Source organism: Ovis canadensis, chromosome 15 (genome assembly GCF_042477335.2).
Source record: "Ovis canadensis isolate MfBH-ARS-UI-01 breed Bighorn chromosome 15, ARS-UI_OviCan_v2, whole genome shotgun sequence".
In the NCBI taxonomy this organism is placed as follows: Eukaryota; Metazoa; Chordata; class Mammalia; order Artiodactyla; family Bovidae; genus Ovis; species Ovis canadensis.
This window is the reverse complement of record NC_091259.1, coordinates 58533323-58551205: the sequence shown is the minus strand read 5'-3', so window position 1 is coordinate 58551205 and position 17883 is coordinate 58533323. Positions and strand designations below refer to the sequence as shown.

Below are 17883 nucleotides of genomic sequence, written 5' to 3'. Positions count from 1 at the left end.
TGTCCTCTCTTCTTTCCCAGAAGGTTTCGTTGTGTGGCACTAACACCAGTTCCCCTGGTCTCCAGGGTACAGGGCAGAAGGGGAGCAGCTGGGCCTGGTAGAGGGAGGGCAGGGTTTGGAAGGGGTAGGAAAGAGAAAGCTCGGCACAGCTAGGGGAGCAGACAGAGGAGCCGGTGTTCTCTCCTGCTGTCCCCGCCAGCATAGGTGGGTGCAGCCATGGACCCCCTCACGGTAAGAGGCCTCTGTTCCCTGCCTTCCCCTATCCTTGTCCCATTTCTGGCTGTGATTAAAACAATAGATTGACTCAGAGGAGTGGCGGGGACAACATAGCTGCCAGGCAGGTGGGGGACACCACCCTGCGGGTGGGAGGAGAGCAGTCGGAGGCCCAAACCTGGGCACAGAAAGAAGAGCAGTGAGGAAGGGCTGGGCCTGGTGGGAAAGAGGGGCAAGGCAGCACCAGGGGGTTGGAGGGAGTGCTGCCCAGAACAGGAGAGGGCAGAGCTGGCGAGTTGGTGGAGGAGAGCCTGGTGGGATCCTGCCGCGAAGCCTGGTCAGTGCTCAGGGGCTTGGGAAAAACCCAGTTCGAAGACCCTCCTGTGTGGACGTGTCTGGACCTGTCCTTCAGAAGCTCTGGGACTTTGCCAGGGAGGAGCAGCTGGAAGAGGATGTCAACAAGATGGGAGCAGGTCCTGGAGAGATCTGTGTGCCCACCTGGGAGTCCCACTCCCAGGGCAGCCCTGTCCTGCTTCAATCTGCTCCTTCCCAGGCTGCCCACAGCGGCCCCACTGTGTATGGCTTCCTGTGAGGTGGGAGTTGTGCTGAGGGAGGTGGCCCCCGTCAGAACTGGATGAATAACTTGGATGAAGAGTGTGAAGAACTCTTTCCTAACCTGAATCCACACAATAAAATAGTGACTAAGAACATGTTTTTAATCTTTATATCTTCAGGAGATTGAGAGTCTATGCCACTGGCTTTTAAAGCTGAAGGAAGTGGCCATAAACTAAGGAATGCAAGGGATGTGACTCTGGGACGTAGCTGCCAGGCAGTTACGCTGGAAAAGGATTCTACCCTAGAGCCACCCTGCCCCGCTAGCACCTTGACTTTAGCCTCATGATATGATTTAGTTCTGACTGCGTGAACTGTAAGAGAATAAATGTGTGTGGTTTTAAGCCACTCAACTTTAAAAGATGCATTTTTCAACCAAGACCAATTTTCTAAATATTATCAGCATTTCATACCAGTCAATGGGATATTGTTGACTAACAGCTAAACAAAAATATACAAGAAACTATTACGGTATGAAAGGGTATTTCTAAAATGATTAGTTCCTGGAAAATATGGACATGAAGTGTATTCCCTACATAGACATAACTGGGCGTGGGAGGACTTTCATATTGTCATTATACAAGATGATCACATTATATAAACTATACATACTAGAGTATATATCATTTAATGTCGAATTTAGTTTCAGAGTAAAACAGATAAAACTGGTAGCATCATTTTCCTTCTTAAAGGAGGGAAAGTGTTTACCACATTTGGGAGGTTTTGAAGTAGAGATTCCAGAAATCCAAACGCTACCTACTACTACTAATTTTTATTTGAGTTGAGAAGTACTACGGAAGAATAGCTAGGAACACCAGCTTCTCAACCAAACTGCCTGGGCGACCACCCTGTCTCAGTGGCTTGGCAAGTCTTGGTTTCCTCTTCTGTTAAACTGGGGACAGGGTGAAGTGATAGCTCCTGCCTTATAGGGTTATTTAAGAATTGAATGAGTTACATACTTCTGAGGGTTTAAAAAACTACCTGTACTTAAATACTATATGCTAAGTTGCTTCAGTCATGTCCAGCTCTTTGCGACCCTGTGAACTGTAGCCCACCAGGCTCCCATGTCCGTGGGATTCTCCAGGCAAGCATACTGGAGTGGGTTGTGATGTCCTTTTCCAGAGGATCTTCCTGACCCAGGGATGGAACCCACGTCTCTGACTCCTGTGTTGGCAGACAAGTTCTTGACCACTAGCACCACCTGGAAAGCCCAAACATTAAGTGTACCTTAAAACAAAAACTTGTGTTTGGGATGAAAGTGAAAGTGAAGTCGCTCAGTCATGTCCAACTCTTTGTGACCCCACGGACTAGTCCCCCAGGCTCCTCTGTCCATGGGATTTTTCCAGGCAGGAATATTGGAGTGGGTTTACATTTCCTTCTCCAGGGGATCTTCCCCACCCAGGGACTGAACTCAGGTCTCCCACATGGCAGGCAGACTCTTTACCATCTGAGCCACCAGGAAGACTATAATGGTGGCTAGGTATAGAGGGTTAAGGGCTTGAAAATGGAAGGGTGAGGGAGGCCCCCAGTAAAGAAGGTTGGGGGCTCGAGGTCTCACCCTGTCTGCTCCTTCATCCAGCCTCAGCCTAACTGGACAGAGATCATGAACAGAAAGCTGAAGTTCCCCGCTCCACTGCTGGGTGCCATCCAGGAGGGACATATAGGCCTGGTGCAGCAGCTGCTGGAGGTGGGGGTTGAGGCCCTGGGCAGCGGGCCAGGCGGGCCCCCCCGGAATGTGGAGGAGGCCGAGGACCGCTCCTGGAGGGAGGCCCTCAATCTGGCCATCCGCCTGGGCCACGAGGCCATCACTGATGTGCTGCTGGCCAACGTCAAGTTCGACTTCCGCCAGATCCACGAGGCCCTGCTGGTGGCTGTGGACACAAACCAACCCGCAGTGGTGCGTCACCTGCTGGCCCGGCTGGAACGCGAGAAGGGCCGCAAGGTGGACACCAGGTCTTCCTCACTGGCTTTCTTTGACTCGTCGATCGATGCCTCCCGCTTCGCCCCCGGGGTCACGCCCCTCACCCTGGCCTGCCAGAAGGACCTATATGAGGTCGCCCAGCTGCTCATGGGCCAGGGTCACACCATCGCACGGCCTCACCCCGTCTCCTGCGCCTGCCTCGAGTGCAGCAACGCGCGCCGCTACGACCTGCTCAAGTTCTCCCTGTCTCGCATCAACACCTACCGCGGCATCGCCAGCCGCGCCCATCTCTCACTGGCCAGCGAGGACGCCATGCTCGCTGCCTTCCAGCTCAGCCGCGAGCTCCGGCACCTTGCCCGCAAGGAGCCTGAGTTTAAGGTTGGTTTCTGCTCCCTCCCCCTACCCTCAGTGCCCTGTATCTGTCCTTCCACCGGGGCATGGTCGGGTCTCTGGTGGGTGTTCTGGGAAGAGAGGAAAAACAGAAAGATGTTCTCAGGAAACCTCCATTCTGATGGAGAGTGCCAGAATACTGCCCTGAAGGGGATTCATTCTAATGGCAGATAGCTGTCACTCCAGGAGCTCCTAGTCTCATGGGGGCAACACATACCCCACCCTAGGGGTGTCCTGGGTCTGTCTGATGGAGGAGGGAGAACGCAGATAGAAAAACAGCTGGACAGATTTAGAGATAACATTCAGTAGAAACCTGTCCTTTCTGAATGCCTCTGTGGTCCCACCTAGAGCACCCTGTGTTGGGGCCTTGAGCTCATGATCACAGCAAGGTGGAAGAGGGCAGAGTGAGGCGGACGAGACTCCCCAGAGGCTCAGCTTCATTCGGGGCCTCTGTGGATGGTGCTACAGGGCTTCCAAGGGCCAGAAAATAGGGGGCTACAGCATGTGCAGGGCAGACTCCTTAGAGGAAGTGGGATTAACCTTGGCTACACGACCAGCTGGTTTAACACAAGTGAGGAGTAGGGAGGATATTTGATGTAGGGGTTCAGGACAAGCAAAGACTCTGAGCTAGCAAAAGGAGACATGGGATGAGAGCAGGGGCTCTGTGCAGACAGAACACCTGAAGGGAAGGCCTGGAGGCCAGGACTGATCAGGGGCCTTGAATTCACAGTCTAGTTCCATCCATCACTCATCCACTGACATCCTCTCGGTGCCAGCCCAGCTTGATCCCCATGGTGACAACTACCATTAGGCGAGGAAACAGACAGGGATATTGAAACAGAGGCCTAGGGCTGGATGTAACCCGTGCCAGGTGAGCCAGGGGAGGAGCGTGCTGCTTCTCTAGAGTCAAAGAATCAGAGAATGAGGGCCCCCATGTCCAGGTAGCAGGAAGAGCAGCCCTCTCCCAGGGCCTTTCCCTCCATCCACACAGCAGCCTGCAGAAGGAGACGCAGGAATGACCATCCCCACCTTCCCAGCAAGGGACAGAGACTTGGAAAGGGGACACGCATAACCAAGGGTGCTGCCACCTGAGGGACCGTGCTGGGCCTCCTGGAGTCCTAGCCTGGATTCTCTCTGGTGTTAGGGCCCCAAGTAAGACTGAAGCTAGGTAGGGGAAAGTGGAGGCAAGAGCTGCCCACTCTGCAGCTTCCAAAACTGCCAGCATGTGTTTTCGTATAAGGTAGCAAAAGTAATGAACCCAAGAAGGCATGAAGAGCAGGAGCAAAACTGAAACAGGCAGAGGGAAAGGAAAGGACAAGGGGTGAGCAGAGGTGATGGGGGTCTGTGTTGAAATGACTCAGCAATGAGATAGATGTGGCACCAGAGAAGCAATGTTGACACAGCAGGTGCCTCGTTATAGCCAGGAGGACAAGCGGGGTGGCAGAGAAGAAAGGAATAGATGGTTTAGGGTGACATCAGCTGTGGGGAAGTGGCAGCTGAGGGCAGGACAGAGTGGCCCAGGCCCAGTGTCAGGAGGGTGGGCTGACCCAACCTGGCTGGGCCCGCAGGATGACCAGCCCACCTGGACTTTCTCCCTACAGCCCGAGTACATTGCCCTGGAGTCGCTGAGCCAGGACTACGGCTTTGAACTGCTGGGCATGTGCCGGAACCAGAGCGAGGTCACCGCGGTGCTCAATGACCTGGGCGAGGACAGCGAGACTGAGCCTGAGGCCGAGCGTCTGGGCCAGGCCTTTGAGGAAGGCATCCCCAACCTGGCGAGGCTGCGACTGGCCGTCAACTACAACCAGAAGCGGGTCAGCTGGGCCCTGCCCGCCTCCCCTGCCCTGCCCTGCCCCCTCTAGATGGCCCCTCTCCAACCCTAAGCAAGTCATTTCTCTGCCCTCAGGACCATCTCATTATTTTTTTTTTAATATTTAGATTTCTTTGTGCCAAGATTTAGTTGTGGCACGTGGATCTAATTCCCCATCCAGGGATCGAACCCAGGTCACCTGCATTGGGAGTACAGAGTCTTAGCCACTGGACCACTGGGGAAGTCCCAGGACCCCTCTTAGATCTTGATTCTGAGCACCCTTCTCTCCAGGCCCTTGATCCTGGGGATCCCCCACCCTCCCTTCTTACTGTCAGTCTAAGTCCCTAACCTCTGCCCATCCTTGGAAGTCCCATGACCCAACCAGACCAGACTTCTGAGTTTTACTTGTTGGCCTGCTGAGTAGGTTTGGTCTGGGCTTTTTCTGTGGTTATACTTCAATATCTCACTCTATCCAGCAAGATTAGACTAGATCTCTCAGGGCTGAAATATCAAGTGATTCCATTATTCCCCATTTCATTAGATGCCCACCCCTACGCCAAAGACATGTGCCCTTTCTAGCCTCCCCCAGCCTATTACTCCTCCCTCTCACCCACCCTCAGATATCCTAGCCCACCAGGAGCTTAATTAGAAACCTTCCTTTCCAATGACTGCCCAAGTCAGCAAATTCTACCTTCCCTGCTCCTGCCTTCCTCCTCCCTTTCCTTGCTGCCTGGGACCCCACATCCCTAAGAAGACAAAGAACCCTCAGGATTCTAGGACCCATATCCAGTTGCACCCACCACTGCCTGGCTTAGATTCAACAATGTGAGATCTGGAGAGTCCAGAAAATTCTTTGAGCTCAGTTTCTCCTTCATAGACTAGGAAACTAAGTCCCAAAGAGGGGTGGAGTCTGCCCAAGGTCACTTGGCAAGTGGGTTGCCTCTCTTCTTAGCTGGCTGCCCTGGGGAGAAAAGAAACATGGTTCACTTTCTATACAAGGAAGTCAGGGCGCCTGACTGACTCCTCTTCTTCCTCGCTGGCCGTGGTCACTCGCTCCGCTCACACCCTTCTCTGTTTAGTTTGTAGCACACCCCATCTGCCAGCAAGTCCTGTCCTCCATCTGGTGTGGGAACCTGGCTGGCTGGCGTGGGAGCACCACCATCTGGAAGCTCTTTGTCGCCTTCCTCATCTTCCTCACCATGCCCTTCCTCTGCCTTGGCTACTGGCTGGCGCCCAAGTCCCGGGTACTAAGAATAGAAATAATGATAATTGTAATTTATTGAGCACTTGTTTTATGCCAAGCCCTGAGCTGGGCCCTTACTGTTCCTTTTAGGTAGTTTGAGGTGGTTCTGGAAGGCAGGCATTGCACCTGGATTTTACAGTGAAGACACAGGGAACAGAAATTCTCTTTTGTCCGCAGGAAACAGCAGAGCTGGGATTGAAACTGAGGTCTCTCTGCCTCCAAAGCCTGAGTCCTATATGCAGTCTCTCCTAATGAGACCCCCACCCCAACCTCAAATTCTTTGGGGGCCCTTTTGGACTCAGACATTTCTATTCCTTCCTATAAGCCAGACATCATCCCTGGCACTGTGGATATAAAAAAAAATCAAGACCCTGTAAACCAGGTGAGGAATAGGGTAAGCAGTGCTCCAGGAGGCAGGAAAAGGGCATCCATTCAACATCCCAGGGAAGGAGAATGCAAAGCATTAGAGAGACTGAAAGGAATTCTGTGCAGCTAAAGCATAAGTGCAAATAGCAATTAGCAAATGGTGGGAAGCAAGCAGGGGCCCAGGTTCCACAGAACCTTATGCAATGTTGGGAGCCGCTGGAGGATTGTAATGAGGTGAGAGATCCTATTAGTTTTGTGTTTTAGAAAGTTCTCTCTCCTAGGGATATGAAGGATGGATTGGGGGAGGGGTGGGAGTCCAAGAGACTGTCAGAGTGTGTGAGAGAAAGGAAAAGGATTCAGGGATGCCTTCAAGCTTCCTGGTCTGGGTGGTCGGGATGTTTTCTAGGATGGGGACACAGGAAGAAGAGGAAGATGTTTGAGATCCAAAGATGATAAACTTACTTTTTAACATGGCTGTGATCGAAGAGCCTGGGGGACCCCCCCGCCAGGGAAAGTTACTTCTGTGATCCTCAGTTCCTAGCTTAAAAACGGAAATAATGATACCTACCTCCTACAGTTGTGAAGGAAAACATCAATATGAAAGGGGAAAGCCTAATATACAGTACATTCTTGATAAACGTCTGAATGAGTGAGTGAATGAAAGGAGGAGACACATGGGGGCTGAGCACTCCAGAAGTTCTCCTGGGAGGGGAGAGGTGTGAGCAGGACTCTGAGAAGCCTGCTCTCCTTCCTTCCCTGCAGCTTGGCCGCCTGCTGAAGATCCCGGTGCTGAAGTTCCTGCTGCACTCGGCCTCCTACCTGTGGTTCCTCATCTTCCTGCTGGGAGAGTCCCTGGTCATGGAGACGCAGCTGAGTACCTTCCGAGGCCGCAGCCAGAGCGTCTGGGAGACTTCACTACACATGGTTTGGGTTGCAGGTACATGGGTGAGGCCTTTTATTTGTGGTAGACTCCCTCCTGGGGACCCCCTCACTTTTCTTCACAGTGAGCACCCCTATACGGGGCGGCCCCTATGGATGCTCCCTGAATATGTAACCAGACCTCTCGGGGCTCTAGTTCACCATGGGTTTCCCTGTGATAGATCTCTGAGTATGGACCCCATTCTTCCCCTACCCTGGCATTAGTCGCTGCCCATTCTGGATATTCATATCCTCTTGCAAATAAGACACTGGTCCATGGTGTCAGGTGGCAGATCACCTTGGTCTAACGGTAGCCAGCAAGTACACCACCAGGCAATCTATCCCAAAGGTCATGGAGCAGAATGACTCATAGACCAAATTAAGATGCTTGAATCATACAGTTTATTACATAAGTACATATAAATGGTGTACTTATGACGGTGCTGTTTTAAGGACCAGATGTGAGGTCTGAGCAGAGGATACAGTAGCCAGAAGCTGCCTGGGCCCAGCACTTGATCTGCAGGAGAAACACAGGGGCACATATGTATAGCTGTGGCTTACTAATCATCCTGGTGAGCAGCTATGACTTTTCTTTGCAATTTTGTTGCAGAGGACTTGTGAGGCCACTAGGTATTACCAGTGGGGAACTAATTTAAGATCAGATGAATCCTAAGGGCCTCATCTGTCTTGTGTATATTCAGTGTGTCACTAATATTGAGTGTCAACCCTGACTATTCTACATGTGTTCACACACATATGCTCTGTGTGTGTGTGTGTGTGTGTGCACTCAGTCACTCTGTCATGTCTCACTCATTGTGACCCCATGGACAATAGCCCACCAGGCTCTTCTGTCCATGCAATTTTCCAGGCAAGAATACTGAAGTGAGTTGCCATTTCCTACCCCAAGGGATATTCCTGGCCCAGGGATTGAACCGGCGTCTCTTCCATCTCCTACAGTGGCCGGCAGTTTCTTGGCCACTGCATCACTTGGGAAGCCCAACACGTGTGTTCTACTTGCTTTATTTGTCCAACATGTCACCTGGATAACTAACTTACATATGCTTAAGGCATACGTTTCATCCATTCTATTGGTGTTCTTTCCTTCTATAGCAAAACTGCATTTTCTCAAACAGTTCAGCAAATGCAGTTGACGAGAATCCCCAGAGCTCTGCCGAGCATTTGGTTAGTCAGCTCAGCAGCTAGGTTGGGCACCTTCCTCATCTATCTTCTCTTGACTTACCTCTAGCTTAGCTGGCAACTCCCAAACCATCAGCAGACTAAGTCTGCTCCTCCACCCTGTAACAAGTCAGTCAGTGAGGCACAAAAGGAAATTTGGCCAAGAAACTCTGGAGAAGAAAATAAGAGTGATCCAAGAGGAAAAGTGTCCCATCCAACTGTTTACTAATCATTATTGACCTGTATTGGGTGGAGGTGAAACCAGTATCGTTCCTGCCTGCAGAGGAAGAAGTCTTAAGAAACAACATTCTTCATTTCTTCATGTAGTGAACACCTGCTGCTGGTCTATTGTGAGCAAAGCCCTGAGAACACATGGATAAATTAATTAGGATTCTATCCAGGAACTTCTCTTGTGATCCGGTGGTTAAGACTCCACACTCTCAATGCAGGGGGCCCGGGTTCAATCCCTGGTTAGGGAACTAGATCCCACACACCATATTTAAAAAAGATTCTGCATGCCACAGTTACAGATCCCACATGCTCAACAAAGATTGAAGATCTGGCATGCTGCAAATATGACCCTGTGCAGCCAAATAAAGATATTTTAAATAAATAGGGTTCCATCCACCCATTCAACATACACCACTGACAGCCATCCCACCTTCACAAGGTGCTCAGTTGCCATGGAAATGGACTCAGTTCCCACCACGCCCTGCTTGTCTCCAGGCCCACAACCCCCACCCCTTCCATGCTGCCCCAGCTTCCGCTCCTCCATCCAGTCTCAGCTCAAACATCACTCTCTGTGAGAAGTGAAGCTTTCCCTGGTTCCCAAATCAGGGTGAGGATCAGTTCCTGAACACTCCAAAGACAGCCTCTGTTCCCCTGCTCTCCTTCACCTTAGCGCTGACCACTCTGGGCTGTAACAACTTGGCTACTTGCCCACCTCCCTCACTAGAATACGAGCCCGGGGAGGCCTGTATGTCTTCTTCACCACAGGATCCCACTGGCACATGATGGGAGCTTAATCAGTGTTTATCCAGTAGTGATTGCTGGGCCTTGTTCTGGGCACTGCGGACAAGGAGGTGAATCGACCACAGTCCCTGCCTTGAGGGGTTCCAAGTTCAGGGAGGGGAAGGGGACAGACCCAGGAAGAGATATCTTGCAGTGCTCCATGGTGACGGCATCACAGAGGTCTTAAGAGAGCTGTGAAATTCACTGCCCCGGTTAGAGAAGGCTTCGGAGAGGAGGTGAGATTTGACCTGGGTCGCAAAGGTGAGCCCAGCTTCTAAAGGGTGTGGAAGGGCTTTCTAGCTGTGGATACAACCATGAGTGAAAATGCACATGCTTGTATCCAGGGAGCAGAGAAGGGCACGACGTGGCAGGGTCACCTAGCTAATGGGGTCCAGCTCCCAAGACCCTCCCTCCCCAGGCCTGGCCTTGGGCCCTGGGCTGATCATGAGCAGGTTGATAATTTGGAGCCGCTTCAAATCAATATTCTCTAAATATTTGTCCAGTGCGTATTTGGTGGAGGGCAGGGAGACCCAGATTTAGATCATCCCCTCCCAATAACCAGCCTCTCCAGGTGTTACTTTCTGAGTTTATCAGCTGATCGGATCACTGAAACTGGCCCCACAGCCACCGAATCTGCATCAGCCAGGAGTCCTTTTTATTTCCGTGTAAGATCTTTGTGACATTGAAGCAGACTAAATGCCTACATTTTATCACTTTCAAGCCTGGGATATTTTAGATCCCCCTCTCCCGGTGGAGATGTTCCCCCCCAACCACGCCCACACATCCAGCTCCGACCTGGATGCAGGGGGTGCCTCACCCGGTGCTGGCGCCCTGCTGCCTCCTTCAGGCTTCCTGTGGTTTGAGTGTAAGGAGGTGTGGATCGAGGGCCTGCGCAGTTACCTCCTGGACTGGTGGAACTTCCTGGATATGGTCATCCTCTCCCTGTACCTGGCGGCCTTCACTCTGCGCCTCCTCCTGGCCGGGCTTGCACACAAGCACTGCCAGGATGCCCCTGATGGGGCTGCCTGCCACTACTTCACCTCGGCTGGTGAGTGCCCCTCAGCGCAGCCCTGACTCCCCTGGTCCCCTCTCTTCCTTGGCTCTCAGCCTCAGCCTATTCCCCCCGGCACAGAGCGGAGTGAGTGGCGCACGGAGGACCCCCAGTTCCTGGCTGAGGTGCTCTTTGCTGTCACCAGCATGCTCAGCTTCACCCGCCTGGCCTCCATCCTGCCGGCCCATGAGTCGCTGGGCACCCTGCAGATTTCCATGGGCAGGATGATTGACGACATGATCCGGTGCGTACCGCCTCTGCTCCGAGCATCCTCCCCTCCGATGGACCCCATCTGACCTCCTTCTGAAGTTCCCCAGCTCTAGTTAGCACAGGGGTTCTTAACCTGGGTTCCTTGTACAGGCTCCAAAGACCTTGGAAACCCTGGAACTATAGGAAAATTTGGGAATGTAAATGTCAAGATACATATCTCTGCAGAGAGGGTCTATACGTGCTGCGTGCATGCTAAGTTGCTTCAGCTGTCCAACTCTTTGCCACTCTGTGGACAGTAGCCCACCAGGCTCCTCTGTCCATGGGGTTCTCCAGGCAAGAATACTGGAGTGGGTTGCCATGTCCTTCTCCAAGAGATCTTCCCGACCCAGGGATTGAACCTGTGTCTCTTAAGTCTGCATTGGCAAGCAGGCTCTTTACCACAAGAGCCACCTGGGAAGCCAGAGAGGATCTATAACTTTCATCTGATTCTCAAAGAGACCTATGACTCCAAAGATCAAGAACCACCGAGTGCAGAAAAAGCCCTTGGTTGGCATGCCAGTTCTGTTGCTGTCTCCATGGCAACCTGGGGCTCCACTTTCCCATATTTGAGGTGAGACACTGGACTCAGAGGTCCCTTTGGATGGTTCCCCCCGTACAACTGCTCTTGGAACTCATGGAATTATCTGGTCTTCTTGATAATTATCATCTAATCATTTACAGCCTACCTGGCCTTTCTCCCTAGTCAGAGCCCATAGTTAATGCCTGCTTCCCTGGAAATCCCCTGCCTGAGGTAGGATGGGAGTGGGTGCCCTTAATGGGAAAAAACCTTGGTTACATATGTGAACATCTTCAGCTCAGCTCAGCTTCTATCTCTCCCTGCAGCAAGCCAACTCAACTCACACACAAGACTTTAACTCTGCTGGTGAGAAATCCTGTCCAATAGGACTCTGTGACTCTCCCCCATCCCTGTACCATATCTCAGCATCTCAGTCCTTCCCTTGGAGCCTGGACCATCCTCAACTTTGACTGTTTCAACCCAGAACCCTTTATTCTGGAGGGAGAGTTTTTGCTTCAACACCCTTTTAATCCCTTCTCATTTCCCACCCCCTAATTTCTCTCTTCTTAATAATAACCAGACTGAATGCTTGTCAAGTAGAGGCTGAGCCTAGGAGCCATCACCCCCATCCCTTTTCCTAGAGCCTGCCTTCTCCCAGGGTAGAGCCCTGAACTGAGCCTTCCCCATCCCGCTTCCTGCCAGGTTCATGTTCATCCTCATGATCATCCTGACCGCCTTCCTCTGTGGCCTCAACAACATCTACGTGCCCTACCAGGAGACCGAGCGGCTGGGCAAGTACGCCGGGGCAGAGGCAGGCCAGGCAGGTGGGAGTCTGGGCATTCTGGGCAAAAGGGGCACATGTACCAAAGCAAGGGGGTATGTTTGGAGACTAGCAAGACTTCCTCCATGGCTGGCACATGGAGGGGATTTTGAGAGAGGAGGCAGGAGAGGGGAGAGGGGCCAGGTCATGGAGCTCCTAAAGGACCTGCCAAGAAACCTGCCTTAACCAACCTTACCCAACCTGCCTTACCCTGCCTTTCCCAGGCCAGAGAGTTCCAAGTGGCCTCCCAAGCAATCATTCAATCATGAATTCATGAGTGCAACTACATGATGGTTTTATTAATGATGCTGAAGGACTTGAGGTTGGATCTCTGGATGTTTGTCAAAGCTTTCTCAAAGTAAATGGAGGCTTTATTCAGACCAACCCTTTTTTCCAAGAATCCTTGTTCATGTTCTGGCTTCTGGATGTTGAAAAACTCTGCTGACATGGTTTAAAGCATGAATCTTAGTGCTAGGGACAGGAACTACTCTTTCCAGCCTCCTTCAAGGACCCTGGTGGGATCAGTCACTCCACAGTAGCATGAACAGGCTGAGCCCTCCTGCTCTTTGATGGGTAACAGCTAAGTAAACGTATCTTTGCTAAAAACCTCAGGTAGGTTGCGTAATAGGCATCTGGACTGAGAGTAGTTAGGAGCATTTAAAGTTTGACAAACAGAACTCCAGCACATCAGCTCAGCATTGAGAAAGAACACACTGAACACAGTGTGGAGGATGGAAGAGGTTTGGTTAAGTGTCCATCTCACCCCCATCTCCATCCAGAACATAAAGTCCCTGAAGACAGGGACTCTGCTTGTCTTGTTCATGGCTGCATCCTTAGCGCCTGTTCCTGGCACTGCTGTGTGCTCAGTAAATTCTGGCTCAGAAACAGCAAGCAGTCCAAAAGGCTTCGTGGAAGCAGAGCGCCTTTGGCTGGGTCCCCAGGGTGAGGAGGAGTGAGTCTGGGTGGCCCCCAGGCTCATCTCCCACCCCTGACATCCTACTTTTTGGCCCACTGTGCCAGTTTCAATGAGACCTTCCAGTTTCTGTTCTGGACAATGTTTGGCATGGAGGAACACAGTGTGGTGGACATGCCTCAGTTCCTGGTGCCGGAATTCATGGGCCGGGCCCTCTATGGCATCTTTACCATCGTCATGGTGATTGTGCTGCTCAACATGCTCATTGCCATGATCACCAACTCATTCCAGAAGATTGAGGTACGTGAACTGAGGACAACTCAGGCCAGAGGGAAGAAGAGAGAAAGGGAAGGAAAGGAACAGGATGCAAGGAGTCAAGAGATTGCTCTGTCACCACTACTGCCTTGTTTTGAGACTGGGGACAAGTTTTCCTCTCAAGCCCTCAATTTCCTTGTCTGTAGATTGAGGGTCTTGATGATGTTATTGTTTTTATCAGACACAAGTCTAGCGCTCATTCCACATTAGGGCTGGGAGAAAGTGTGTGTTGTGGAAGAATAGGTGGAAACATGAGAAGTGAGAGGGAAGGAGATGGATGAGTTAGGGTTTGTGGGCTGGAGAACAGGCTGGCAGGAATTGAATGTCAGAAGGAGGCAAGATGATGGGGAGGAAGTGGGAAGTGGGGTACAAACGGGAGATGTGGATGATAGGTGAGGATGGAGACAAGAGTAGGGAGAAGAAAGTGGTGGGCACACAGGAGATAAGAGACCAGAGGACTGGGGGAAATGGGGCAGACTGAGTGGGCAGGAGGGCTAGGCACCAAAGTGGTTCTTCCTGAGCCCCTGCTTCCTTGCCCTCAGGACGCTGCTGACGTGGAGTGGAAGTTTGCTCGCTCAAAACTCTACCTATCCTACTTCCGAGAGGGCCTGACATTGCCTGTGCCCTTCAATATCCTGCCCTCCCCCAAGGCCATCTTCTACCTGCTCAGGTGAGGACCTCAGAGCTCTCACTCCCAAGCCCCAGCACTCAGCACTCCCACCCCACTCCTGCCCCATCTCCCTGGACCCCTTCCCCTGACTAACCCCTTCCCACCATCTCAATGTCTCAGGAGAGTTTTCCGCTTCATTTGCTGTTGCCACTTCTGCTGCAAAACCAAGAAGCCAGACTATCCCCCAATCCCCACCTTTGTGAGTATCTCATGTGCTTGTTGTGAGTCTTCCTCACCACAGGCTTTAGCTGCACTCTGTACCATCCATTTGGCTGAACACCCCTGGCTCATCTGTCTTCCCCGGTATGTTTGCAGAAAGTCTCCCAGTTCCTACTCTCTCCTGTGGCCTTTCCCTCTTCCTGGCTCTGGCCATTCCCTAAATCTCCAATCCTATATCATGCAGTTTAAAATGAAGTCCATGCCACCCTCCTCTCAAGCCACCAATACCCCATAATCTCCAGGCAAAACTTTTTACCCTGAACCGAGCCAAGAAACTGTTGAATGTTTTCCACAGTAAAACATTTAGAAGCTAAGGGAAGAATGCCACACACACTGGGAAATTCGAAGGTGACTGAGGCCTGAGAGAGGAGGGCAGGCCTCCAGGGGACTAACTTACCTCTGCTTCTCTGCTCCCTAACTCAGTCTGGCTTGGCATGAGACCCCTCGTAATTCAGATAGCATTATTGCAGGGGGTCCCATCTTTTCCCCTTAAAACATGTTACCTGAGGGTCTCTCTAAGGTCAGCTCTGTGAAGCCATAGGCCAGCACTGAGGCTCAGAGGCCCCTGGATCCCCTGATGAGGTAGGCCTTCCTTATCTGATTGGTCAATAGTTTGTTTAATAAATACTTACCTAAGCACACCTATGCTGGAAATAAAGATATGCAGAATGGTGGACCCTTGAAGTACTGACAGTCTAGAGCAGCAGAAAGAAACGGCATGTAGGATCTTTCCTGACCAGGGATCGTACCAGCATCCCCTGCATTGCAAGGCAGATTCTTAACCACTGGACCATCAGGGAAACCCACCATCTCCATATTCAGTCTGGAGACATTCAGCCTGAAGAAGCTGAGCAGCTTGGCTCAAGGCTCACAGAGGCAAAGTGACCAAGCTGAGATTTCGGCCTGTTTTCTAAGCCCAGCACTTTGCCATCTTCACCTCTGCTCCCTCTCTCTATTATCTGCCCCAAAGGCCTGACTTGCCTTCCTGGTTCTGTCCTGAGGTCTGAAACTGGACCTAGAACCAATCACTCTAACTTGCACGATGGTTTCCATTTCCTTGACATGAGCTAGTCCATGCAGATGCATCCCCATATCCTCTAGTCTCCCCTCTGAGGAATTGGAAGGACAAGGTTAACCTGCCCTGACTCAGATCAAGGATGGGTTGGTGGCACGAGAGAGCTCAACTCTGTCCTGCTCAGCATTTCTCCTTGCCCACTCCCCTCTTCCTCCTCTTCCTCTCCTAACCCTCACCCACCTCCCTCCCTGGTTCCCTTGCACTCAGCCATTCCACAATGTGTGACCTCCATCCAGACTACCTGCCAGAACTACATGAAGGTCTGGATGTGCGGCCTTCGGGGACACACAACTCTGCACAGACCGTGCCTCCATCCTTCATTGCCTGGGGGAGGTTGCAGTGAGGAGAAAAAGGCTAGGGGCTGAGGAATCCCTCTTACTCTCCTGTCTTCCCATCCCAGGCCAATCCTGGGGCAGGGGCAGGGCCTGGGGAGGGAGAGCGTGGATCCTACCGGCTTCGGGTCATCAAGGCCCTGGTGCAACGCTACATAGAGACTGCCCAGCGGGAGTTTGAGGAGACTCGTCGGAAAGGTTAGTTGCTTACTTCCAAGGCTTTCCCATTCCTGTCCCTTGCTCATCTGGAACACCCAGCCTCACACCCCTTGTCCAGCCTGCAGTTCTCTCTGTGGCCCCCTCTGACCCACCCTTGGAAGCCGCAACTTGCAGAGTGTGTGTGCCCTTGCACTCAATAACCCCTGGCCCCACCCCCCATTCAGACATTTATCCCACTCCCTTCATTTATCCCTTCATTCCTACCTTCATTTATGTGTTCACTTATTCTCTCAACCATTCCCTTATGCATTCACTCTTTCACTTTATTCATCATTCATTCACTCAGAGTTCATTGCTATGCCCCCTTGTTCCCAGCAGGGAGACATGGGAAGCTTTCAGTTTGGTGAGGAAGAGAAACCATCTCCCTACTCAGGAAGTACTTTAAAAAAGAGAAACAAATTGCAGTGAGAGCTCAAAGGAGAGGAAGAGCCTATCGTGGGAAGGCAGAAGGCTAGAGTACCAGAAGCTGGAGAGAGAGAGAGGGTTGGGTCTGCACTCGGCCCTGAGGGTGGGTGTGAGCAGGACAGATGTAAATGGGGAAGAGGAGGACTGGGCAGATATACATATATCTACCCATAGACAATTCTCATCCCTATGGCTCCTGACCCCTCTCTGGTCCATAAGACCTTCATTTTGCTATCTTCTAAACCCTTACCACCCGAGCTCTGCTGATGCATCCACCCTGACGCAGCCTGCTCACCTGGCCCACAACCCAGTGCCAGTCCCTCGCTTCCTCCAGTTCTCCTCCTTCCGGATGCTCCAGCATGCCCTCCCCTGCTGAGGGTAGAAATGGACCAGGGCAGACTCACCTTCTGAGAGACACCCCCATCTCTACTCCCACCCCCCAGACCTGGGCAACAGACTGACAGAGCTGACCAAGACGGTGTCTCGACTGCAGAGTGAGGTAGCAGGTGTGCAGCGGGCTGTGGTGGAGGCAGGGCCATGCCGGCCGCCCGGAGGAGCCAGCATCCTCAGTCGCTACATCACCCGAGTGCGCAGCAGCTTCCAGAACCTGGGGCCCCCCATCCCTGAGACCCCAGAGCTGGCAGTGCCAGTGACAGGGGGGACCCAGGAGTCATCAGAAACAGGGCTTCCAGATGCCGGAGGGGCTCAGGCTCCAGCCTCTGGGGAATCTGGCCCCTCCTCCCCAGCTCACGTATTAGTGCACAGGGAGCAAGAATCAGAGGGGGCTGGGGACCTGCCCCAGGAGACAGACCTGGGAGCCAAGGAGGGGACCTGATGCTGGGGAGGGTCCCTTCTTCTGTTGCTGACTAGAGCAGCCTCAGAGAAGGCGATGGCCCCCCACTCCAGCACTCTTGCCTGGAAAATCCCATGGACGAAGGAGCCTGGTGGGCTGCAGTCCATGGGGTCGCTAAGAGTCAGGCACGACTGAGCGACTTCACTTTTGCTTTTCACTTTCATGCATTGGAGAAGGAAATGGCAACCCATTCCAGTATTCTTGCCTGGAGAATCCCAGAGACAGAGGAGCCTAGTGGGCTGCCGTCTATGGGGTTGCACAGAGTCAGACACGCCTGAAGCGACTTAGCAACAGCAGCAGCACAGCAGCCTAGATAGCCGAGGGCGGGGGTCACTTCGTGGGAGCCCCTGCTGCTTTTCTTGCCTCAATAAAGCCTCTGCTCTGGAGCTCAGATGTCTCCAGAAAGTGTGAGAATCTCTGTCTTATAATGTTTTGAAATCACCAACGCTGAAATGAACCCTGGTGGGAGACAGACACAGAAAAATGGCTTGCTCTGGGGACCCAATATCTTGGGCTTAGGATCCTACTTTGAGCTCCTTCAGACTTTTGATGGAACTGAAACTGGGGGGCAAGGGTCCTGGTTTG

General features: G+C 52.2%; 1 protein-coding gene across 1 annotated transcript; it reads left to right on the top strand.

Moving 5' to 3' along the window:
* Positions 1-128: 128 nt before the first annotated feature.
* LOC138420323 (short transient receptor potential channel 2) lies at positions 129-17712 on the top strand. Its single transcript, XM_069553458.1, has 13 exons — positions 129-231; positions 2405-3124; positions 4738-4950; positions 6026-6190; positions 7318-7492; positions 10508-10708; positions 10793-10955; positions 12180-12272; positions 13318-13510; positions 14068-14195; positions 14316-14394; positions 15890-16019; positions 16889-17712. The coding sequence occupies exons 1-13, from the start codon at positions 217-219 to the stop codon at positions 17278-17280; spliced, it is 2667 nt and encodes an 888-aa protein (XP_069409559.1). The 5' UTR covers positions 129-216; the 3' UTR covers positions 17281-17712.
* Positions 17713-17883: the final 171 nt, after the last annotated feature.